This window comes from Neofelis nebulosa, chromosome 18 (assembly GCF_028018385.1).
Source record: "Neofelis nebulosa isolate mNeoNeb1 chromosome 18, mNeoNeb1.pri, whole genome shotgun sequence".
Classification (NCBI taxonomy): domain Eukaryota; kingdom Metazoa; phylum Chordata; class Mammalia; order Carnivora; family Felidae; genus Neofelis; species Neofelis nebulosa.
In genome coordinates this window covers 15,270,658-15,296,610 of record NC_080799.1, presented here as the reverse complement: position 1 = coordinate 15,296,610, position 25,953 = coordinate 15,270,658, and the positions used below count along the sequence as shown (strand labels likewise).

The 25,953-nt window shown below is 38.6% G+C and overlaps 1 protein-coding gene across 2 annotated transcripts in view; it reads left to right on the top strand.

Moving 5' to 3' along the window:
• The window catches only part of LOC131501172 (S-adenosyl-L-methionine-dependent tRNA 4-demethylwyosine synthase TYW1), a 216,146-nt gene that overhangs the window by 66,455 nt on the left and 123,738 nt on the right, over positions 1-25,953 (top strand). For both annotated transcript variants that reach the window (XM_058710917.1, XM_058710916.1), the window contains exon 10: positions 9,250-9,368. In XM_058710917.1, the coding sequence (XP_058566900.1) occupies positions 9,250-9,368 (119 nt within the window). The remainder of the gene's footprint in view (positions 1-9,249; positions 9,369-25,953) is intronic.

The window sequence follows — 25,953 nt, the reverse complement described above, 5'->3', positions numbered from 1 at the left end:
TCTAGAGAGACAGTAGATCTTCTAAGGCTCTTCACTATACAAACCTTTTTGAAAAGATAGTCTAGAAGGCAATTAGTGCTGCTTGCAAGATATTCAGAGGGAGAGAGACCCATGGAGATCTGTCTCTCAGCATCCCACCTCCATTCTTCTCCCTGCACCCCCATCTCCAAATTGACGTGCACAGAGCCTGCCTGCTGATAGTGTCCTGCATTCATTCAGTGTGGCTGCTGGCTGCCGTTGTATTTTCTCAGGCTCTCATTTGCCGTTTGACGCCAAGAATTCATGGATTAATGAATCTGAGGCTATCTATAATTTCCACCCAGATCCATCACGTAGATTTAATTCTAAGTATGTGTTACTCTCAGATCTTGTTCCCTTTCCAGCCTGCTTATTTACTAGTTTTCAGATGTGAGAGTACTTCCTTTCAAAATGTAATGTCTGAGGATTTGTGGTCTGGACAAGAGGGCAGAACCCCCTTTCTCCCTGTTCCTTCCTGCTGTGCGCAACCCTGGAACCCTGGGAAACACAAAGGCAACCAGATCAGAACTTTGAAAGGTGGTAAGAGGAAGGCTGCCTGGTTCGAGACCCCAGGAGTGGAGGAGCAGTACAGCAGCAGGATGTTTTACATCTCCCATCTCTGAGCGCAACTCAAACCCCATGTTTCCTAATCCTTAATCTTGCAACAGAAAACCACCTAAGGAGGCTCATTTATTCCCAGTATGGAACGAGAGTCCCTCCAACAGGATCGGGCAGGCCCAGTACCACTGCCAAGGAGATCAGCTGGGAGCCCCACTAACAGGAAGTGGCTAGCACAAGTGGTCTCCATTCCTGTTGGACCTGAAATTCTGCTTTCCTGTTTAGAGATACGAGGGTGGCCAAGTGAAAGTGGAAAGAGAGAGATCCCTTCCCACCACCTACTTTTCCAACAAGTGACCTGACTTGTGAAATGCTTTCCATCCCTGCAGGGCCTGAGGCTTCCTTTCCCAAAGGAGAGAGAACATGGTGGCTGCGTGGCCCTGGCAAGTGGCATCAGTGGGGAAGTGGTCTAGCTGGGGAAGCCTCTTTGTCCCTGTGAGCCTAAGATTCCCTCTCCCACTCAACTACTGGGGTTGTCAGGGGCAATCACGGAGGAACTTTGCTGCATGAGCAGCCTACCCTGGGAAGCCAGCTGACCTGGCCTCCTCACTCCTTCGAGACCTCCCAGCGAGCCATCCTAGAGGAACCCCTTCTACTTCTGCAGATGGTAACAGCAGAGATCAGTGAGTGGGATCCCAAGCAAAGTTACACAGCAAAGGTTTGGAAAATTAAACTTTGACGCTGGAACCACAGCACACAAAAGACCTGTATGCTCAAGTGACTACCTCCTGAAATAAAGTAATTAAATAGGACCTAGAGTCCCCTGACGTAGTAGACAGAATGTCTAGAATGCAATAAAAATCACCTGTCATACCAAGAACCAAGAAAATCACAACTTGCACGAGAAAAGATAATGAACTGATACCAACACCAGATGAATCAGATGATGGAATAATCTGACAAGGATTTTAAAGCAGCTGTCATACAGATGCTTCAGCAGTCAGTTACAAATTCTCTGGAAACAAATGAAAAATAAAAAATCCCAGCAAAGAAATGGAAATTATAAAAAGAACCAAGGGGGAATTTTAAAATTGAAAAACACAGTAACAAATAAAAAACCAAATGGGCTCAGTAGTAGAGTGGAGATGACAGAGGATAGATAGCATCAGTGGCCTCACCAGATCAACAGAATGATCTGTAAACAGATAGGTCAATAGAATTTACCCCCTCTGAACAACAAAGAGCACAAACCCCAAGTGGGATAAAACGAAAGAAATCCACACCAAGACCTCTTAGAATTAATGGATCTGAAAAGTAAAAAAGAAAAAATCGTGACAGATGCTAGAGATAAATGATGTAGTAATGTTAATTTGGCACCAGATTTCTCATCTGAATTCATGGAGGCCAGAGGGAGGCGGTACGGTTTTCAAATGTTGTAAGAAAAGAGCTGGCGACCATTAATTCTGTATCTGGCCACGCTGTCCTTCCAGAATGAAGGTTAAGTACAGACATGCATGCAAGAGAACAAAGAATTTGTTGTTGGCTGATCTGCCCTTAAAAACTGACTAAACGAAGTTCTTCTAATCTACTGAAATGATAGAAGAAAGATTATTAGAGCAGCAGGAAGTCAGAAAGAATGATGGGAAGATCAGAAATATGGGTCCATGCAGCAGATGATAATTTTTCTCATGATTCTTATAAATCGTATTTGATGATTGAAACAAAAATTAAGATACCATGTAATACTCAGGGCAAAAACATTTAATTTAAAAGAGGGAAAGTTAGGGGTGCCTGGGTGGCTCAGTCAGTTAAGCATCTGACTTCAGCTCAAGTCATGATTCTCAGTTCATGTCAGCTCTGCTGACAGCTCAGAGCCTGGAGCCTGCTTCGGATTCTGTGTCTCCTTCTCTCTCTGACCCTCCCCTGCTTGCACTCTGTCTCTCTCTCTCAAAAATAAATAAACATTAAGAAAATTAAAAAAAAATAAAAGAGGGAAAGTTAAAGGGACTTGAATGGAAGTGATGTTTCCATACTTCACTTGAGGTATAAAATGTTAATACCAGCAGACTATAATAAGCCATGTATATATGTAAATATACTACACATACAGTATATACGTGTCACGTATATGTATGTAACACTCAGAATAACCACTGCAAACACTATACAAAGAGCTACAAACAACTACAAATATTTACAAAAGGATACACCAAAAAACAAGATAAATTAAGATGTAATCCCAAAACACGTTTAAGTAACCTGCAGGAAATCAAGAAAGTAACAGGTATGAGAATGAGAGGAAACAAGCAGGAAGCATAATAAAATAGCAAACTTAAGGGCTAGTGTATCAGTAATTGCTTCAAATACAATTCTAAGTGTACCAATCAAGTGATAGCTATTGGCAAAATAGTCCTGTAAAAAAAAAACAGGACTCCAAGATATGATGTCTGTGAGAAGCTCCCTTCAAATTTAGTGACATGGGTGGGTTGAGTAAAATGATAGAAAGCCATATACCATGCTGACAGTAATCCAAAAAGCAGGTTTGCCTGTGTAAATATCAGATTAAGTTGACCTCAGAGCAAAGACACTTTCTCTAGAGACAGAGAATGACATTTCATAATGATTAAATGATAATCCATACTAAGTGAGTATATACCAAACATTGGAGGCTCAAAACTGACCTAGTTGAATGGAGAAATTTTTAAAAATAAAACTTCACAGTTCTTGTTGGGGGCTCTGAAACCCCCTCTCAACCTCTGCTGGAACTACTTGACTAAAAATCACAAGGTTCTAGAAAATCTGAGTAACATAGTTGATTAATAGGATCTAATTGACAGATAAAGAATATACCATGCAGCAACAGCAGAATACATATTTTCTCAAGTGCCTTTGGAACATTGACCGGGACAGACCATGTTCTAGGCCATTGAACAATCTCAGCGAGTTTACAAGAATTGAAATCATATAGTTGTTCCCTGACCATAATGGACAAGCTAGAAGTTAATAGAATCGTTGGGGCGCCTGGGTGGCTCAGTCGGTTAAGCGTCCAACTTCGGTTCAGGTCATGATCTCACGGTCCGTGAGTTCGAGCCCTGTGTCAGGCTCTGTGCTGACAGCTCAGAGCCTGGAGCCTGTTTCAGATTCTGTGTCTCCCTCTCTCTGACCCTCCCCCGTTCATGCTCTGTCTCTCTCTGTCTCAAAAATAAATAAACGTTAAAAAAAAAAAAATTAAAAAAAAATAGAATCGAAAGGTAAATCTCTAACTATATAGAAATTAAACTAACTCCCTTCCTTCCTTCCTTCCTTCCTTCTCTTTTTTCTTTCTTTCTTTCTTTCTTTCTTTCTTTCTTTCTTTCTTTCTTTCTTTCTTTCTTTCTTTCTTTCTAATAATATTGGTTTCAGGAGTAGAATTTAGTGATTCATCATTTACATATAATACCCACTGCTCATCCCAACAAGTGTCCTCCTTAATAGCAATGACCCATTTAACCCATTCCCTCTACCCACCTCCTCTCCAGCAATTCTCAGTTCTCTGTATTTAAGAGTCCCTTATGGTTTGTCTCCCTCTCTGTTTTTATCTTATTTTTCCTCCCTTCCACTGTGTTCATCTGTTTTGTTTCTTAAATTCGACATATGAGTGAAATCATACAATATTTGTCTTTCTCTGACTTATTTTGCTTAGGATAATACACTCTAGTTCCATCCATGTTGTTCTAAATGGCAAGATTTCTGTAATATTACATTGTATATATACACCACATCTTCTTTATCCATTCATCAGTTGGTGGACATTTGGGCTCTTTCCATAATTTGGTTGTTGATAATGCTGCTATAAACATTGGGATGCATGTGCCCCTTCGAATCAGCTTTTTTGTATCCTTTGGGTAAATACCTAGTAATGCAATTGCTGGGTTGTAGGTAGTTCTATTATTTTTTAAAATTAATTTATTTTTTAAATTTACATCCAAGTTAGCCTATATAGGGCAACAATGATTCCAGGAGTAGATCCCTTAATGCTGCTTACCCATTTAGCCCATCCCCCCTGACAACCCCTCCAGCAACCCTCTGTTTGATCTCTATATTTAAGAGTCTCATATGTTTTGTCTGCCACCCTGTTTTTATATTATTTTTGCTCCCTTTCCCTTATGTTCATCTATTTAGTATCTTAGATTCCTCATATGAGTGAAGTCGTATGATATTTATCTTTCTCTGACTAGTTTTTTAACACCCTCTAGTTCTATCCAAGTAGTTGCAAATGGCAAAATTTCATTCTTTTTGATTTCCGAGTAATACTCCGTTGTATATCTATACCACATCTTCTTTATCCGTTCACTCGTTGGTGGATGTTTGGGCTCTTTCCATACTTTGGCTATTGTCGATAGCGCTAGTGCTATAAACATTGGGGTGCATGTGCCCCTTCGAAACAGCACACCTGTATCCCTTCAATAGATACCCAGTAGTGCAATTGCTGGGTCGTAGTTCTATTTTTAATTTTTAAGGAACCTCCATACTGTTTTCTAGAGTGCCTGCGCCAGCTTGCATTCCCACCAGCAATGCAAAAGAGATCCTCATTCTCCGCATGCTTGCCAACATCTGTTGTTGCCTGAGTTGTTCATGTTAGCCATGCTGACAGGTGTGAGGTTGCATCTCACTGTGGTTTTGATTTGTATTTCCCTGATGATGAGCGATGTGGAGCGTTTTTTCATGTGTCAGTTGGCCATCTGGATGTCTTCTTTGGAGAAGTGTCTATTCATGTGTTTTGCCCATTTCTTCACTGGATTATTTGATTTTTGGGTGTTGAGTTTTATAAGTTCTCTATAGATTTTGGATATTAAACCTTTATCTGATATGTCATTTGCAAATATCTTCTCCCATTCTGTTGGTTGCCTTTTAGTTTTGCTGGTGTGCAGAAGGTTTTTATTTTGATGAGGTCCCAAATAGTTCATTTTTGCTTTTGTTTCCCTTGCCTCCAGAGACGTGTTGAGTAAGAAGTTGCTGTGGCTGAGGTCAAAGTGGTTTTTGCCTGCTTTCTCCTCGAGGATTTTGACGGCTTCCCATCTTATTTTGAGTTTATTTTTGTGTATGGTGTAAGAAAGTGGTCCAGGTTCATTTTTCTGCACTTAGCTGTCCAGTTTTCCCAGCACTATTTGCTGAGGAGACTGTCTTTATCCCATTAGATATTCTTTCCCGCTTTGTCAAAGATTAGTTGGCCATGTGTTTGTGGGTCCATTTCTGAGTTCTCTATTCTGTTCCATTGATCTGAGTGTCTGTTCTTGTGCCAGTACCATACTCTCTTGATTACAGCTTTGTAATACAGCTTGAAGTCTGGGATTGTGATGCGTCCAGCTTTGGTTTTCTTTTTCAGGATTGCTTTTGGTATTTGGAGTCTTTTCTGGTTCCATACAAATTTGAGGATTGTTTGTTCTAGCTCTGTGAAGAATGCTGGTGTTATTTTGATAGAGATTGCCTATTAATATTTTGGGGAACCTTCATACTGTTTTCCAGAGTGGCTGTGCCAGTTTGCATTCCCACCAACAGTGTAAAAGTGTTCCCCTTTCTCTGCATCCTCTCCAACCTCTGTTGTTTTTTGAGTTTAAGCAACACATTTCTAAATAAGCCCTGGGTCAAAGAAGAAGTCTCAAAAGAAAAGGAAAAAAAACCCAAAACATACAGCTGAATGGTAATAAAAACAAAACAAACTGTACATGGGTTGTAGCTCACGCAGTGCTCATAGGGAAATTTACAGCAGTAAATGCTTACATTAGAAATGAGGCAAGATATCAAATCAGAAATCAATGAAAATCTAAGTGTAAATGTAAATAAAAATCTAAATGTAAATCTAAATAAATGTTGTTTCATTAGAGGACTCAGTACAGCAAAATGTCAGTTTTCCCCAAATTGATCTATAGGTTTAATGTAATTCCTATTAAAATCCCAGTAAGGTTTTTGTAGAAATAGAAGAGCCTAAACAGTGTTGAGGAAGAAGAAGAAAATGGGAGGAATCCTACATCCTGATATTATAGCTTATCGTATCAGACCCACAGATCGACAGAACAGGTTAGAGATCCCAGAAAGAAACCCACAAACATGCCTAAACGACTTTTTACAAAGGTGCAAAAGCAATTCCTTGGAGGAAGGATAACCTTTTCAACAAATGTTGGGATAATTAGACATCCACAGGCAGAAAACCACCACCAAAATGCACACACCCGAAGTACCTGCACACATACACACGTTGCTTTTAAACTTCACATCTTACATAAAAATTAACTGAACGTGGGTCATGAACTACAGTAAATAAAGTAAAACTATACAACTTTTAGAAGTTTGTATTTTAGAAAAAAAAACAGTTTTAAAATTTTAAGTTTATTTATTTTCAGAGAGACAGCGTGAGTGGTGGAGGGCAGAGAGAGAGAGGGAGAGAGAGAATCAATGCGGGGCTTGAACTCAGTTGGGAGATCATGACCTGAGCCCAAACCCCGAGTCGGATGCTCAACTAACTGAGCCACCCAGGTGCCCCAGAAAAAAAGCGTTTTTAAAAGAGAAACGTGTCATCCCTCTTCTCACATGACTCTGTCTCTCTTATCCTTTTATCCTTTCATCAGTACTTCAGTGCTGTTTGGACATCACACCTCTGGGAAGTTGTCACTTGTCCGGTGAGGCTGGCTGGGTCAGTCATCCGTCTCTCAGGCTCTCGTAATACCTTACTGGACATTTGTCTTTTCTCTGCTTGCCCTGCCCGGCATCTGGGTCTTTTCATGTTTGGGGAATTCCCTTTTGAATTAGCTTTGTTTAGGGCAGGGGCCCATTGCCTGCTTCAGAAGTTAAGGAGGAGAGATACTGTTTGCTGGTACCATGTGCTGGCAGCGGGGGTATAACAGTATCATCAAGGCTGGTCATTCTCTTTGCCCAAGACTTTGAGTGTGGAGTGAGAGACAGAAGGGCTGGGACACAGAGGGTTCATTCTTGAGCTCGTGGCAGAGGCATCTTCGTTTCAGGGGTGGTCGTGGTGATGGTAGCCACAGAGCGGTGGCGTCTACAGTAGATGGCTTCTGAGGGATTGAGGGGTGGTCCTGTGGCCAGCCGTCCTTCGTTCCCGCCTTTCTAAAGATTCTGTGATCTGTGGGGTCCTTTTAACAAATCCCTTTTCTTTAGCCAGAGTCCATTTCTGTTGCTTGCAAAAGAATCTTGATTGATTCAACCACCCTAGCATAATAGTATTGCATGTTTTGCCTGTTTACTTGCCATTTCCTCCTCAAACTAGATCATGGTTGGGGCTCTGTCTTGTTCATTATTGTACCTTCAACACACGGCATGCTTCAGGTATATTAACCTTTCAGTAAATAATGAAATGTGCAGGTCTTCAACCTTGTTTTCCCATTGGCCTGATATTTAGTGGTAATTACGCTGTGATTTTGGCATTTAGTGGGCTTTTATTTTTAGTTTTCAGTGCTGTTTGCAAGATCTGAATGTTTTGTTTGCCTTCTGGATATTTTATTGGCAACTTGGAAGAGAATTCGTAGTTATCTTGAACAATATTTTTCCTTCGCTCCTTAGTTTTCCTAATCCAAGTACCAAACGTGATGGACTGGAGTGTGCTTTTCTATCAGGAAAAAATAAAATAAAAGACTTTGTGATTAACCAACATAATAATCAAGCTGGTAGATTTTTTTTATAACTTTCTTTCATTGTGGATAGCATTATAACGTTAGAGCACACTGATGTATAGCGTATACACACACATACACACATGCACACGCACACATATGGGCTCCTTGTGTCTCCTCATTTTTCCTGTTGTTAATTCCATCATATTTCAGTCACAGTTGAGATGAGGCAACATCTCCATTATCTTGGATGACTTCATTTTGCCTGGATGACTTTGTTTTGCCTCTCTAACGGAGAATACCTTTGATTGTACCTCCTTAGCACTCTTCCCCTTTCCTCCAATAATGAGCCAACTCACCATGATCTTTTTTGCGTAGCCTCCTCACAGGTTTCACTTTTACCGAAATCAGGCCTATCTTGCAGAGTTTCTAGATGGATTTTTCTGACGACATCTGAAAAAGCTTGATAATATCTTGTGATTCCAACTCTAAGTTTATCTTACAGTATTTCTTCAAATTATTTATTCTTACTAGACTCACCGCAGTTTTACCACTCACATATTAAATCGTGTCCTTTTTGGGGGAAAATCTGTCTCTTAACACACATGCCACTTGTCCCCTCAGCAGTTTCAGTATGTTCAAGTTCCACCATTCAGTTGACATAGCATATGCTCTAGGACGCATCCCCTTACTCACTCTCCCTTTCTCAAAGCAGAGATACTCTTTCTTAGGAGTGCTACTCCCCTCTAGGAGCCTGTCTTATCTATCCCTTGGTATTACATATTATTGTACTAATACTATCTGAGGCGGTTGAATGGATTTGAAAATGAAAGCATCAGTGCCATCTTCTCTATAGGGCTTTCAGAGTTAATGGGTTTATTTCATTGGGTTTTAGAAAATTTAAAGCACCATCAAAACACTATAATGTTAATTTTCTGCATCATGCGGATACCGTAGGGGCATTTATGGTTATGAAATGCACCTTTTTTTCTTAAAAATGATGCCTTGGTGTTTTCTTTGCCTTGAGGGTTTTATTCAAATTATCATTTGTTTTTTACTTTTGCAGTCGATGCTCCGAGGGAGAGGAGGTTGCTACAAACATACATTCTATGGTATCGAAAGCCATCGTTGCATGGAAACTACCCCAAGCTTGGCATGTGCAAATAAATGTGTCTTCTGCTGGCGGTAAGTAAAAATGAATGGCTGTGGTGACCGAATCCGTAACCATCTGTAGTAATCAGTTTCTGTTCAGCCTTTCATTCAAATTTACCTAAAGCTCTGCTGGTTTTAGAAGTAATCCCCATTTCCTTTTCTAATATTATATATTTACGCATTTGTTTTTCCTCAACCAGTTTTGTCAGGGGTTTGCCAAGTTTTTGTCTTTTTGAAGACATAGATTTTAGCTTTGTGAATCCTTTGCATCATAGCTTTGTTATCTTGTTCAATAGTCAATTTTTTTTTTTTTTGTTTTACTCTCCTGTTCTTTTTCTAACTTAAATTAGACTGTTAGCTCATTAATATTCAGTCTTCTATAAATCCTTAATCAGGAATATTCATCTAAGTACTTCTTCAGCTATGTTCCATAGATTTTGATTAGTTAATTATTTTTCAATTATTTTTTTAATTTGAATATAGTTGACACACACGGTAGATTCAGGTGTGCGATACAGTGATTCAGCAAGTTTATACCTTATGCTGTGCTTACAAGCATAACTCTCGTCCGTCACCATACAGCATTGTTACAATGCCCTTGAATGTTATTTCCTTGTCTGCACCTTTTGTTTTTGAGATTTATTCATTCCGTAAGTGGAAGCCGGTATCTATCACTCTCCTTCCCCCGTTTTGCCCATCCCTTATTCCTCTCCTCTCTGACAACCTGAGTCAGTTCGTTCTCTGTATTTATAGCTCTGATTCTTTTTGTTTGTATCTTTGTTTATTCATTTGTTTTGTTTTTAGGTGCTACACATAAATGAAATCATATATGGCCTTTGTCTGTCTCTGTCTGCCTTATTTCACGTAGCATAATACCCTGGAGGTCCGTCCAAGTTGTAGCACATAGCAGCACCTCATTCTTTTGGGTGGTTGAGTAATATTCCACTGTACGTATACACCACATCTTCTTTATCCAAGCGTCTGTTGATGGACACTTGGGCTGCTTCCATATTGTGGCTGATGTAAATAATGCTGCAATAAACTGGGGTGAATATATCTTCTCATTTCCTTTGGGTAAATACTCAGTAGTGGAATTATTGAATCATATGGTAATTTTATTGATAATTTTTTAAAGAATCTCCACACTGTTTTCCCCAGTGGCTGTAGCAATTTACATTCCCAACAACTGTGCACCAGAGTTCCTTTTTCTCCACACCCTCACAAATGCTTCTTATTTCCTGTCTTTTTTACTCTAGCTATTCTGACAGGTAGGAGGTGATATCTCATTGTGATGTTGATTTGCATTTCCTTGATGATTGGTGATGTTGAGCATTTTTTTATGTGTCTGTTGGCCATCTGGATGTCTTCTTTTAAAAACTGCCTGTTCAGGCCCTGTGCCCATTTTAAATCAGATTATTTGCTTTTTGGTGTTGAGTTGTACACGTTCTTTATATGTTTTGGATACTAACCCCTTATCAGAAGATATTTACAAACATCTTCTCCCATTTAGTAGTTGCCTTTTAGTTTTGTTGATTGGTTTCCTTTGCTGTGCAGAAGCTTTTTTTTTTTTTTTTTTTGCTGTAGTCCCAGTAGTTTAATTTTGCTTTTGTTAACCTCACTTGAGGAGACATATCTAGAGAAATGTTGCTATGGCTGATGTCAAAGAAGTTACTGCCTGTGCTGTCTTCCAGGAATTTTTTATGGTTTCAGGACTCACATTTAGGTTTTTAATTCATTTTGAGTTTCTTTTTGTTTATGGTGTTAGAAAGTGATCCAGGGCGCCTGGTGGCTCAGTCGGTTAAGCGGCCGACTTTGGCTCAGGTCATGATCTCACGGTCTGTGAGTTCAAGCCCCGCGTCGGGCTCTGTGCTGCCAGCTCAGAGCCTGGAGCTTGTTTCAGATTCTGTGTCTCCCTCTCTCTGACCCTCCCCTGTTCATGCTCTGTCTCTCCCTGTCTCAAAAAGAAATAAAATGTTAAAAAAATTAAAAAAAAAAATAGAAAGTGATCCAGATTCATTCTTTTGCATGTGGCTGTCTAGTTTTCCCAGCACCATTTATTGAGGACACTGTCCTTTTCTCATTGTATGTTCTTTCCTCCTTTGTCATAGATTAACTGACCATTGAAGCCTGGGTTTGTTTCTGGACTCTCTATCATGTTCCATTGAGCTATGTGTCTATTTTCGTGTCTGTACTGTTTCGTGTCTGTACTGATTACTGCAGCTTTGTAGTACATCTTGAAATCTGGAATTGTGATACCTCTAGCTTTTTTCTTTTCTCTCAAGATTATTTTGGGTATTTGGGTCTTTTGTGGTTCCACATAAATTCCATATAAATTTTATAGTTCCATATAAATTTTGTAATTATTTGTTCTAGTTCTGTGAAAAATGCTGTTGGTATTATATTGAATCTATAGATAGCTTTGGATAGTATGGACATTCTGACAATATTAGTGCTTCTAATCCATGAGCATGGGATGCCTTTCCATTTGTTTGTGTCATCTTCAATTTCTTTCATAAGTGTTTTATGGTTTTCAGAGTACAGGTCTTTCACCTCCTTGGTTAAGTTTATTCCTGCGTATTTTATTCTTTTTGGTACCATTGTAAATGGGATTGTTTTCTTAATTTCTCTTTCTACTACTGTGTTACTAGTATGTAGAAACAACCAATTTCTGGGTATTAATTTTGTATCCTGTGACTTGATTACTTAATTTTATTATTCAGTTGTAAATATTTTCTAATTTATATGATGGCCTCCAAAGACATATTTAGAAAAATTACACATAAATTAGATTTGGGAGATAATATTTTTGTTTTTAAATTTCAACCAAACTGGAGGCGCCTGGGTGGCTCATTTTGTTAAACATCTGACTCTTGATTTTGGCTTAGGTCATGATCTCAAGGTTTGTGAGTTCAAGCCCTGCATTGGGCTCTGTGCTGACAGCATGGAGCCTGCTTGGGATTCTCTTTGCCTCACTGCCCCTCTCCCTACTGACATGTGTGCATGCACACACATGCTCTTTCTCTCTCTCTCAAAATAAACTTAAAAAGAAACTCAACCAAATTATAGTATGTGATTTTTAATACAAGTTATTTAAAATTTACTGAGAAGTACTATATGTCTAGTAGAAATGGTTAGTGTTTATAAATTTATCATATACTAGTGAAAACAGGGTACTTTTTTCTTAAGTTTATTCATTTATTTTGAGAGAGAGCGAGCGAGTGTGAGTGGGGGAGGGGCAGAGAGAGAATCCCAAGCAGTTGTAGAGCCTGACAGGGGCGCTGAAACTCATGAATGGTGAGATCATGACCTGAGGTGAAATCAAGAGTTGGATGCTCAACTGACTGAGCCACCCAGGCACCCCAAAAGAGGGTATTTTTAATTGTTGGGTAATAAAACAGCAATGAAATTTATTTTATATAACTGATTATTTGTCTTATCATTATTTAGTCATCCTCTTTATCCATAATAATGCCTTTTTGCTTTAAAGTCTATGCTTTGTGATGTTAATATAACTATACTAAATTTCTTTTGATTACTAATTCTTGCCCAGTCTTTCTTTTTTGTTCCTTCATGTAACTTCAATCATTGTGCATGCTTATATTTTAGGTGGGCTAGTTATAAACAAGTGTTTGGCTGGATAAATTTTTAAAAATCCACTTTATTGAAGCTTTGTTTACGTACAGTGAAATGCATTTGTTTAAAATTTTTAAAAAATGTTTTATTTATTTTTGAGAGAGAGAGAGAGAGAGAGAGAGAGTGTGCAAATTGGGGAGGGACAGAGAGAGAGAGGGAGAGACAGAATCTGAAGCAGGCTCCAGGCTCTGAGCCATCAGCACAGAGCCCGATGCGGGACTGGGACCCATGAACTGTGAGATCAAGACCTGAGCCGAAGTTGGTCACTTAACCAACTAAACCACCCAGTCTCCCTGAAATGCATTTGTTTAAAAGATATAGTTCAGTGAGTTTTGGTATATGTGTACATCTGTGTGACTGTGACCACAATCAAGATGAAGGACATTTTCTGGGCGCCTGGGTGGCTCAGTTAGTTAAGTGTCGGACTTTTGGCTTTGGCCCAGGTCGTGATCTCATGATTCGTGAGTTCAAGCCCCATGTTGGGCTCTGTGCTGGCAGCGTGGAGCCTGCTCGGGATTCTCTGTCCCCCTGTCTCTCTGCCCCTCTCCCATTTGCAGGCACACATGCTCTCTGTCTCTCAAAAATAAATAGATAAACATCTAAAAATACATATTAAAAAAAAGATGAAGGATATTTACGTTAGTCCTGGAGGTTCCCTTGTGCTCTGCCTCCCAGTTAATTTCTCTCGTCTTATCCTAGCACCAGGCACATTGATTTTCTTTCTGACAATATGTGTTAGTTTGCTTTTTTCTATAGAGTTGCTTAAAAATGGAATCATTCAGTATGCATTTTTGTGTCTGGTTTCTTTCTTTTTTTTTTTACACATTCATTTACTTTATTTATTTTTTTAATATGAAATTTATTGTCAAATTGGTTTCTATACAACACCCAGTGCTCATCCTAACAGATGCCCTCCTCAATGCTCATTACCCACCCTCCCCTCCCTCTAACCCCCCACAACCCTCAGTTTATTCTCAGTTTTTAAGAGTCTCTTATGGTTTGGCTGTCTCCCTGTCTAACTTTTTCTTTTCCCTTCCCCTCCCCCATGGTCTTTTGTTAAGTTTCTCAGGATATCCACATAAGAGTGAAAACATATGGTATCTCTCTTTCTCTGTATGACTTATTTCAGTTAGCATAACACTCTCCGGTTCCATCCACGTTGCTACAAAAGGCCAGATTTCATTCTTTCTCATTGCCACGTAGTATTCCATTGTGTACATAAACCACAATTTCTTTATCCATTTATCAGTTGATGGACATTTAGGCTCTTTCCATAATTTGGCTATTGTTGAAAGTGCTGCTATAAACATTGGGGTACAAGTGCCCCTATGCCTCAGCACTCCTGTATCCCTTGGGTAAATTCCTAGCAGTGCTATTGCTGGGTCATGGGGTAGATCTATTTTTAATTTTTGAGGAACCTCCACACTGTTTTCCAGAGCGGCTGCACCAGTTTGCATTCCCACCAGGAATGCAGGAGGGTTCCCATTTCTCCACATCCTCTCCAGAATCTATAGTCTCCTGATTTGTTCATTTTGGCCACTCTGACTGGTGTGAGGTGATATCTGAGTGTGGTTTTGATTTGTATTTCCCTGATGAGTAGTGACGTTGAGCATCTTTTCATGTGCCTGTTGGCCATCCGGATGTCTTCTTTAGAGAAGTGTCTATTCATGTCTTCTGCCCATTTCTTCACTGGATTATTTGTTTTTCGGATGTGGAGTTTACTGAGCTCTTTATAGATTTTGGATACTAGCCCTTTGTCCGATATGTCATTTGCAAATATCTTTTCCCATTCCGTTGGTTGCCTTTTAGCTTTGTTGATTATTCCTTTTCGGTGCAGAAGCTTTTTATCTTGATGAGGTCCTGACAGTTCATTTTTGCTTTTAATTCCCTTGCCTTTGGAGATGTGTCGAGTAAGAAATTGCTGCGGCTGAGGTCAGAGAGGTTTTTTCCTGCTTTCTCCTCCAGTGTTTTGATGATTTCCTGTCTCGCATTCAATTCCTTTATCCATTTTGAGTTTATTTTTGTGAATGGTGTAAGAAAGTGGTCTAGTTTCATTCTGCTGCATGTTGCTGTCTAGTTCTCCCAGCACCATTTGTTAAAGAGACTGTCTTTTTTCCATTGGATGTTCTTTCCTGCTTTGTCAAAGATGAGTTGGCCATACGTTTGTGGGTCTAGTTCTGGGGTTTCTATTCTATTCCATTGGTCTATGTGTCTGTTTTTGTGCCAATACCATGCTGTCTTGATGATGACAGCTTTGTAGTAGAGGCTAAAGTCTGGGATTGTGATGCCTCCTGCTTTGGTCTTCTTCTTCACTATTACTTTGGCTAATTCGGGGTCTTTTGTGGTTCTATACAAATTTAGGATTGCTTGTTCTAGCTTCGAGAAGAATGCTGGTGCAATTTTGATTGGGATTGCATTGAATGTGTAGATTGCATTGGGTAGTATTGACATTTTAACAATATTTTATGTCTGGTTTCTTTTGTCACACATGTTTTTGGGATTCATTCATGTTGTTACATACATCAGTAATTTTTTTCCTTTTATTGCTGAAGCACACAGTCTGTTGTATGGTTATACCACAGTTTGTTTCTCCATTCATCTGTAGTTGAATATTTGATTTGTTTCCAGGTTTTGACTCAGTTATAAAGCTGCTGTGAACATTAGTGTATAAGTCTTTTATAGACCAATATTTTCTTTATAATATTTATTTATTTTTTGAGAGAGAGAGCGAGTGTGCACGCATGTGCGATCAGAGGAGGGGCAGAGAGAGACGGAAACACAGAAGCAGACTCTAGGCCCTGAGCTGTCAGCACAAGATCATGACCTGAGCTGAAGTCGAATGCTTAACCCACTGAGCCACCCAGGTGTCCCTATAGACCAATATTTTCACTTGTATATGGAATTGATGGACTTTTTTTAAAGTTTTTAATGTTTATTTATTTTTAAGAGAGAGAGACAGCACGAGCAGGGGAGGGGCAGAGAGAGAGGGAGACACAGAATCCAAAGTAAGTTCCAGGCTCTGAGCTGTCAGCACAGAGCCCGACATGGAGCTCGAACCCACGAGCCATGAGACTGTGACCTGAGCCGAAATCCGATGCCTAACTGAACCACTCAGGCGCCCCTGGAATTGCTGGATTTTTAGAAGTCTGTTTGGAGTTTAGTTGGTCTTATTGTGATTGTTGATATTGATAAATATTGATAAATTAATAAATTAACGAATATTTACTTTAATTCTCTCGTTTTGTGATTTGTGTTTACCTTGCTTTTCTACATTTTATTGTCTTTTTCTTTTTAAGACTACTTTAATGCTAAGGTATCATGTTAGGTGTTTTGTTATAGGAAGCTCTTTTATTTATCTTGCTGGAAATTCAAGGTGTTGAATTCAAATGTCTTTAAGCCAACTACAGTCCCTCATATGTAGAATTCAATCTTTTAAAGTTGGAAATTTTAAGTGAAAGAAAATGTCTAAAACGCAGAAATCTTTTGTGCTTGCTACTAATCCATTTTTCTCTTTTGCTAACACCTGTTTGCTTTTCACCACCTCAATTCTCTGCTGGCTGATGTCTCCATTGCAGTTCGTTTTGTTATGATAGCTAGTGACTTCTTTACTATCAAATCGAATAGAGGTGACTTAATTCTCCTCTAAATTGAACTTCAGGAAAACATGCTAGAAAACAAGGCTCTCTACTTCTATTGGATTCAGACACACCTGTCTTTTCTAGTGTTTTCTCCCAGCCCTTTGACAGTTACTTTTTAATTTCCCCTTTTAGCTCTTTGGCTTATTGTTGACCTGATGAATCTTTCTGATTCTACCCTTGGCTTTCTTTTGTTCCTCTATGTTATAATGGGAGGGGTAGTAAACCATCTCTGTGGCTTCATTAAATACCTGGAGTTTGACACCTTTCTATTCTTTATCTCTAGCCCGTCTCCTTTCTGAGTTTTCATCCTTGGTTTGCAGTTGCCTGTTGGATATATTTTCTCAGGTGATCCACAAGTACTTTAAGTCCCATTTGTCCACAGTGGAATCTATTATACTGTTAACCTCTTCATACTATTTTGGTAATGGCACCATTAGTTACCCAGTGGCTTAGGCTGAAAAGTTCATCTTCCTCTAACTCACTATATCCATTTGTATACTTAATTCTAGAGTCTCAATATTTCATTCTTTAGCAACCAGAATGATTTAATACTTTCCAGTCTATGCCATTTCTTGATTTATCTATCATATTGGTACAAGACCTATAATTCTTCTCTTGAGAAAAGGTTTTATATCATTGGTCATAAAAGTAATCCATGTTTATTGTAGAAACTTTTGGAAAATACCAAAAAGTATAAAGAGAAACAACTATCTACAATTCCAGAATCCAGACAAATCATAGTTAACACTTTCCAGTATTTGCTTTCATTCTTTTTTTCCTGGGTCTTCTCACTTTTTTAAAAATGTGGTTGAAATCATTCTCTAATTTGTTTTACATCCTTTTTTAGTCTTTAAAATATGACTCTTGTTCTATCATTAAAATCTTATAGGCATAAACTTTTTGTTTTAAAAGAAACAAAACCAGGGGTACTTGGGTGGCTTTAGCTAGTTAAGCATCTAACTTCGGCTCAGATTCATGAGTTTGAGCCCCACATCAGACTCTGTGCTCATAGCTCAGAGCCTAGAGCCTGCTTTGGATTCTGTGTCTCCCTTTCTCTCTACCCCTAACCCACTCGTGCTCTCTCTCTCCCTCAAAAATGAATAAACATTACAATTTTTTAAGAAATAATTCTCGGTGTGATGTGCCTGGGTGGCTCAGTTGGTTAAGCATCCAAATTCAGTTCAGGTCATGATCTTGCGGTTCGTGGGTTCAAGCCCTGAGTCGGGCTCTGTGCTGAGCTCAGAGCCTGGAATCTGCCTTCTGACTCTGTGCTCTGTCTCTCTCTGCCCCTCTCCACTCATGCTCTCTGAAAAATAAACATTAAAAAAATTAATTACAGATTTGCCAGAAGAGTTACAAAGATCGTAGGGTTTCTGTATATCTTTCACCTAATGTTCCCTAATGTTAAGAAAGACCTTACTTAACTCTGGAACAATGATCAAAACCAAGAAATTAATATTGATGCAATGCTATTAATGAAACTGGAAACTATTTGAGTTTCTTCAGCTTTCCCACTAACGGTCTTTCAGGATTCAGTTTGGGATCCCACATCACATTGAGTTGTTATGTCTCTTTAGTTTTCTCTAGTCTGCCATAGTTCTTTCCTTGTTCTTCATGATTTCGACACCTTTGAAGAGTTTTGGTCAGATATTTTGTCTAATGTTTTCTCATGGTTAAAGTGAAATTATGGATTTGGGGAAGACTACCATAGAAGGAATGTGACCTTTCCAGCAGGTCTTATTAAGGGCTATATGATATCAATATGTCCTAATACTGGTGTTGTTAACCTTTATCATTTAATTAAGGTAGCGTTTGCCAGGCTTTCAAGTGTAATGTTCCACCTTAAAGTTGATTTCTTCTTTGTAAGTAATAAATATTTTGATAAGATACTTTGAGCCTATGCAAATATGCTGTTTCTCTTTAAGCATTTGCCCACTAAATATTTCATTCGTTTGTGGATTTTTGCCTGCATCAAATTGTTGCTTTGGTGTTCTAATGTTTATTTTTTCTTTCCTTTTTTTTTTTTTTTTTTTTTAACATATAATGGAATTCTTCTGTGAGGAAGCATCATTTCTCCCCCATTTTAAAATTTATATTATATTAGTTTGGACTCAAGGGTACTTATTCCTTTGGCTATGATCCAATAGTATTATTATTTACTACTCATATCTTTCTAGCTTTGGCCATTAAGAGTTCTGTTGGGTTGACTTCTGTGGCTTTTCTTTCATTTAAAACACTGTGGGTTATATGACTCCAGAAGAAGTTTCAGGCTCAATTTGTGTTTTCCCTGGCCAGCCTTGGAATCAACCACTTCTCTAAGGAGCCTTAGTTTCCCTTATTGAAGAATGATATTTAAAGTCTAAAATTTGGATGCTTGCTACGTTCACTGTTATTGAGGTGTTAGTGCTTCCAGGCCTTCTCAGCAGATAGAAGTAGAAAATACATGTATGTGTGTATATCTGTCTGTGTATATTAAAATACGGAACCATGAATTTGTACTGATACCTTCAACTCCTATCAGCATCACAGAGCTCATTCTGGCATACCCTTATTTTGTAACTTTTTTCTTGGGCAGTAAGAACCTGGCCTGGCTGTTTTCAACTACAACATATTAATGTCAATTATAGTTATATGCATGTGAAGGACTTGTAGAATTGCAAACTGACACTTTGGGAGAAATAAATTTATTTTAGGATGGCTTTGTTATCAGGATGATGCTAATCTCATAGAATGAGTTAGGAAGTGTTCCCTCCTCTTTTATTTTTTGGAAAAGTTTGGGAAGAATTGGTGTTGATTCTTTGAATCCTTAGAGGAATTCACCAGTAAAACCTGTTTTGGGGCTTTTCTTTGCAGGGAGGTTTTACTTACTGATTCACTTACTTTACTTGTCATAAGTTGGTTTAAATTTTCCATTTCTACATGAGTGAGTTTTGGGAACTTGTATATTTCTAAGAATTTGTTCATTTTGTCTTGTTTATCTAATTTGTTGGCATATAGTTGTTTATAGTCTTTTCATAATCCTCTTTGTTTCTGTAAGGTTGGTAGTGAGGTGTTAATTTTCATTTCCGAATTTACTAATTTGAGTCTTTCTTTTTCAATCTAGGTAAAGGTTTGTCAGTTTGTTGATCTTTGCGAGAACCAGTTTTTGGGCTCACTGATTTTTTTCTAATGTTTTTGTTTCTATTCTGATCTTTATGATATCCTTCCTTTTGCTGCCTTGAACTTCATTTGCTTTTCTTTTTTCTAGTATCTTATGGTATATAGTTAGGTAATTGATTTTTTTTTTTTTTTAACGTAGGTGTTTATAGCTATACATTTCCCTCTGAGCACTGTTTTAGCTACATTTCATTCATCTCTTAAGTATTTTGTAATATCCCTGTGTTTTCTTCTTTGATCCATTGGTTGTTTAAAAGTGTTATGTTTAATTTCCACGCATTAATATTTCAGTTTCCTTTCTGTTCTTCATTTCTGATTTTATGCCATTGTGGTTGAAGCAAATATTTCGTATGATTTCAGTCTTTTAAAGTTCATTGACACTATTTTTTTGGCCTAACATATGGTACAACTTAGAAAATGTGCTATGTACACTTGAAAAAAATGTGTATTCTGATGTTTTGGGGTATATTGTTTTGTTTATGTCATAGGTATTTTTGGCTTATCATATTGTTCAAATGTACTATTTCTTTATTGATCTTCTGTCTAGTTCTGTCCGTTATTTAAAATGTGGATTTGAATTTTAGAATTATTAATTTAGAGCTGTATTTTCTCCTTAGCTTATAAATTTCTGCTTCATATATTTTGGTGTTCTTTTATTAAGTATGTATTTTGTTATAATTGTTAACATGTTCTTGATGGATTAACCCGTTTATCAATATATAATGTTCTTCTTTGTCTTTTGTAGCAGTTTCTGACTTAAAGTCTATTTTGTGTTATATTAGTATAGCTGCCTCAGCTCTCTTTTGGTTACTATTTGTATTAAAGGTTTTTTCCTCCTTTCACTTCTATTTGTGTCTTTGGATCTAAAGTGAATCTCTTGTAGGCAGCATATTGTTAGATTTTTTTTTTTTAAGTTTATTTATTTATTGTGAGAGAGTTGGTGGGAGAGGGCAGAAAGAGAGAGAGAGAGAGAGAGAGAGAATCCCAATCAGGCTCCACACTATCAGTGCAGAGCCCTAAGCAGGGCTCTAACTCACGAATTGATAGATCATGACCTGAGCTGAAACCAAGAGTCAGACGCTTAACTGACTGAGCCACCCAGGCGCCCCTAGATTTTTTTTTTTTAAATCCATTTTGCCAATCTCTGGCTTTTTTTTTTTTTTTTTAATGTTTATTTATTTTTAAGAGAGAGACGACAGAGTGTGAGCGGGAGAGGGGCAGAGAGAGAGAGAGAGGGAGACACAGAATCCAGAGCAGGCTCCAGGCTCTGAGCTGTTGGCATAGAGCATGATGCGGGGCTCAAACTCACGAACTGTGAGATCATGATCTGAGCTGAAGTCAGATGCTTACCCAGCTGAGCCACCCAGGCGCCCAATCTCTGGCTTTTAATTAGAGAATGTGATCCATTCACTTTTGCTCTTTGTTTTTATAAGTTTTTAATCTTTTTGGCTGTGCACTTTATTACTGCCTTCTTTTGTGTTTGATTTTTTGTTGTGTACAATTTGACATAACACAATTTGTTGTGTACAATGTTTCCCTTTCTGTACATTTTTTAGTTATTTTCTTGGTTATTCCCCTCGGGATTAAAACTAACCTCTTAAACTTATAACACTCTACATTTAATTTTCTTTATTTGTGGTAGTTCTATAAAGTTGGCACGAATCCTGCATTAGCAAATACTAAACTGTGACTTTTAGGAGAAATAAAGGATTAGGTTCTTGCACTCCTCTTGGCACAACATATTTGCCATCTTATCAGCACATAACTTTGTTTTATGTGTGTTTCTGTTTAAAGATGCCTTATTTTATATATACTGTTGATTCATTAACCTTGAACTTACGGCCAACAGCACTGTAATTCACACCTCAATGAAGCTTACCTAACACACGTATTTTCCCTGCAAGGCACATCACACCTAAGAACACTACACGGCACTTTAGCGGTGTGCTTGGAGACTATTTTAAATAGTAGCATCACTAACAAACAGCACAAAGTGCAGAAAATGGGGCATTAAGTTGACTGCCAAAAGAACACTGTTTGCGGTACAAGAGCTTAAACAAGAAGGCAAAGAGAACATTGCCTTGTTTGACCTCAGTTGGGAGTGTGTGTACTATGCGACTCAAATTTTTTGCTGCTCTCTGAGTGGCCACGAATGACCACAAATATGCCTCAAATATCGATTTTGGGGTTACAGATAAAGTTTAGCAAGTAGGTGATTTTGCAAATATGGAATCAGCAAATAGTGAGGATTGACTTTATTTTGAACTATGACCACCCTTGGTTCAACTGTATTCAAAAACTTTGTTCATACAGAGCTTCATTCCCGTTCTTTTATGTTGTTGTCACAAATTACAACTTTATGCATTGTGTGCTCATTAACATACATTTGTGATTATTGTTATATACATCTGTCTTTTAAATTGTATAGGAAAAAAAGAGGAATTAGAATCCAAAAGTGCGGTAATACAGACTTCTGTATTTGCCTATGTAATAACCTTTATGTTGTTCTGTATTTCTTTGTTTGGTGCATGTCTGTCTAGTGTCCTGTCATTTCTGCTTCAGGGACTGCCTTTAGCATTTCTTGTAGTACAGGTCTTAATATTTCCTTTGGTTTTGAAGAATAGCTTTGCCAGATAGAGAATTCCTGGCTAACATTTTTTCCTTTTAGCATTTTAAATATGTCATCCCACTGCGTCCTGACCTTGATTGTTTCTGCTGAGAAATTGACTGTTAATCTTACTGAGAATCCCTTATGTGTGATGAATGTCTTCTCTTGCTTCCTTCAAGATTCTTGAATCCTTTGTTTTTCAGCAGTTTGATGAACTGCTGTGTCTTGGTGTGGATTTTTTGAATGTATTCTGCTTGAGTTCATTGAGCTTGTTGGATGTGTAAATTCATGTCTTTAATTTGGGAAGTTGTTACATTATTTTTTCACATATTCTTTCTGCCCCTTTTTCCCTTTCCTCTCCTTCTGGGACTTCCATTAAACATATGTTGGTATTCTTGTTTTTTGTTTTTTGTTTTTTTAAATGTTTATTATTTATTAGAGAGAGAGAGAGAGAGACAGAGAGAGAGAGGCAGAGACAGAGAATAAGCAGGGGAGGGGCAGAGAGAGAGGGAGACACAGAATCCAAAGGAGGCTCCAGGCTCTGAGCTGTCAGCACAGAGCCCAATGCCGGGCTCAAACCCATAAACAGTGAGGTCATGACCTGAGCAGAAGTTGGATGCCTAACTGACTAAGCCACCCAGGCGCCTTGTATGTTGGTATTCTTGATGGTTGTCCCACAGGTCTTGTAAGGCTGCGTGCACTTTTCTTCATACTTTTTTTTTTTTCTCCAGTTCCTCAGATTGGATAATTGATATATCTTCAAATTTACTGATTCTTTCTTCTCAAAGGCTGTTCAATCTGCTGTCGCAGCCCTCTGCTGAATTTTTTATTTTTTTTATTTATTTTTTTTATTTTTTATTTTTTTTAAATTTTTTTTCAACGTTTTTTATTTATTTTTGGGACAGAGAGAGACAGAGCATGAACGGGGGAGGGGCAGAGAGAGAGGGAGACACAGAATCGGAAACAGGCTCCAGGCTCCGAGCCATCGGCCCAGAGCCTGACGCGGGGCTCGAACTCACGGACCGCGAGATCGTGACCTGGCTGAAGTCGGACGCTTAACCGACTGCGCCACCCAGGCGCCCCTGCTGAATTTTTTATTTGTTACACTTTTCAGTTCTAGAACTTCTTTTTGGTTTCTTTTTATCATTTGTATTTCTTAATTTATTGTCAGCATCTGTTGAGATCTTTCTCCTGGTTTTCTTCAGCTCTTTGACCATGGTTTCCTTTAGCTCTTTGAGCATGTTTAAGACAGGTGACTTAGTCTTTTTCTAGTAAGTGTAATGTTTGTGCTTCTTTAAGGAGAGTTTTTGTTAATTTCTCCTGTGAGTGGTCCATACTTTTCTTGTTTCTTTGTATGCTTTGTAATGTTTTATTGACAACTGACATTTTGGATATTATGATGTGCTAACTCTGAAAATCAGATTCTTCCCATTCTTCAGGTTTTTGTTGCTTGCTCTGGGTTTTAGTTGTTTGTTTAGTGAGTTTCTAGACTATTTTTATACAGACTTTATTCTATGTTGTGTATTGTCTGTGAAGCCTTTGTTTTAGTGGCCAGGAAATGTGTTGACAGAGATTTCCTTGAGCACATGGAGTCAAAGAAAAAAAGAGGAGTCAAAGAAAAAAAGAGGAATACCTCCCCCCCCCCCCCCCCCCCAAGTCTTTGCAGATAGATTCTGTGTTGGGGCATTCCTTCAAAGCTTGGCCAGGCTGTTTATTGACAACTCTGTCTTTGCCTTCACTGCCTGCATGTGCTGAGCCTGAAAATCAGATGTAGGGTGAAAGTTTAGTGTCTTTTCAGGGCTTTTCCTAGAATGCATTGTATCCTCGGTGTGGTTCAGGCTTCTTTTATTCCCTGGTGTATGTGAGTGCTTTTCAGTGCTTTGACTCACCCAGGACCCTGTCTCCCAGCGTTTCTTTACAGGCAGTCAGCCACGTGTTGTTTTCTTACTTTGGTGCAGTCAGCAGCAGATTGTTTATCTCCTGAGATCTGTGCAGAGTTCTTTTTTTTTTTTTTTTTAACTTTGATTACAGAGTTTTTTGAATATAGGTAAATAGTATAATAAGATTTTTTGTGTGCATTTTATTAACACAAAGCCAGTCGCGTTCCATTTATCTTACTATTTATCCATTTATCCTTACTATTTTGATGCAAATCCCAGCCATCATATTGTTCTGTCTGTACATATCTCAGTTGAAGGTTACTATATGTGCTGCCGAAGCGAGCACTCTCAGTTGAAGGTTAATACAAAAAATAATATCTTTTAAGAAAGAATACACCCATAATATCATCATCTCATTAAATTCTCATCATCTCCTATTGAAGGAAGTACATGTATTCCCTTGTCTAGTTATCCAGGGATATAGTGGAAAACAACAACAACAACAACTGAAATGTATCTCTTTGGACATCTTGTTAAATCAGTGATTCTCAGCTGGAGCAAAATTGCTGCTTTTCACTTGTGGGGGGGGGGCAGGGCAGAACCTGGGCCATTTGACAATGTCTAGAAACATTTTGTATCATTCTTATCGAGGGAGGTACTTCTGGTGTCTTTTGGGCAGAGGTCAGAGATGCTCCTAAACATCCTGTATTGCACAGGACAGGACAAACCTGTACAACAAAGAATTACCGTGTCCAAAATGTCAGTCGTGCTGAGGTTGAGAAGTCCTGTGTATAGTCTAGATCCGCAGCTCCTATTTCAGTCAAGGAGATTGCTAAAATGTGGTAGCATTGCAATAAAATGATACGTCACACCTCCTTTTTATTTAATTTAATTAATTAATCTATCTATCTTTATTTTAGAGAGAGAACACAAGAAGGGGAGAGGGGCAGAGGGAGAGGGAGAGAGAATCTTAAGCAGGCTCCATGCTCAGCGCAGAGCTCAACGTGGGGCTTGATCCCACGATCCTAGGATCATGACCTGAGCTGAAACCCAGAGTCAGATGCTCAACCAACTGAGCCGCCTGGGTGCCTCATTACATCTCCTGTTTAGTGATAGAGTATGTGCTTACAAGTCTTAAAATATTATAGGATGAATGTTTGCAAAACAAAAGTCATATGATTATGTGAACTGAAATATTTGGATCCCCTAATACTTAGCTTGTAGAGGAGAGAATCAAGTGCTTTGTGTCCTAGTTCTCATTGCTACACATTTTATAGTCTCTTCTCTCTTCCTAAAATTCTTGACATAAGTAGTTGTGTGTGTGTGTGTGTGTGTCGTTTTTTAAAAAAATTTTTTTTTTTTAACGTTTATTTATTTTTGAGACAGAGAGAGATAGAGCATGAACAGGGGAGGGGCAGAGAGAGAGGGAGACACAGAATCGGAAGCAGGCTCCAGGCTCTGAGTCATCAGCCCAGAGCCCGACACGGGGCTCAAACTCACGGACCACGAGATTGTGACCTGAGCTGAAGTCGGACGCTTCACCGACTGAGCCACCCAGGCGCCCCTGTCGTTGTTGTTTTTGAAGGTCAAGATTCAAAAGAGGATTTCGTGGGTAATACCCCTTACTTGTATTACCTGTTTATAGCCAGTAATGCAGTTCTTTAGTTTCTGAGGCAATACATTTACCCAGTTTTTAAAAAAGC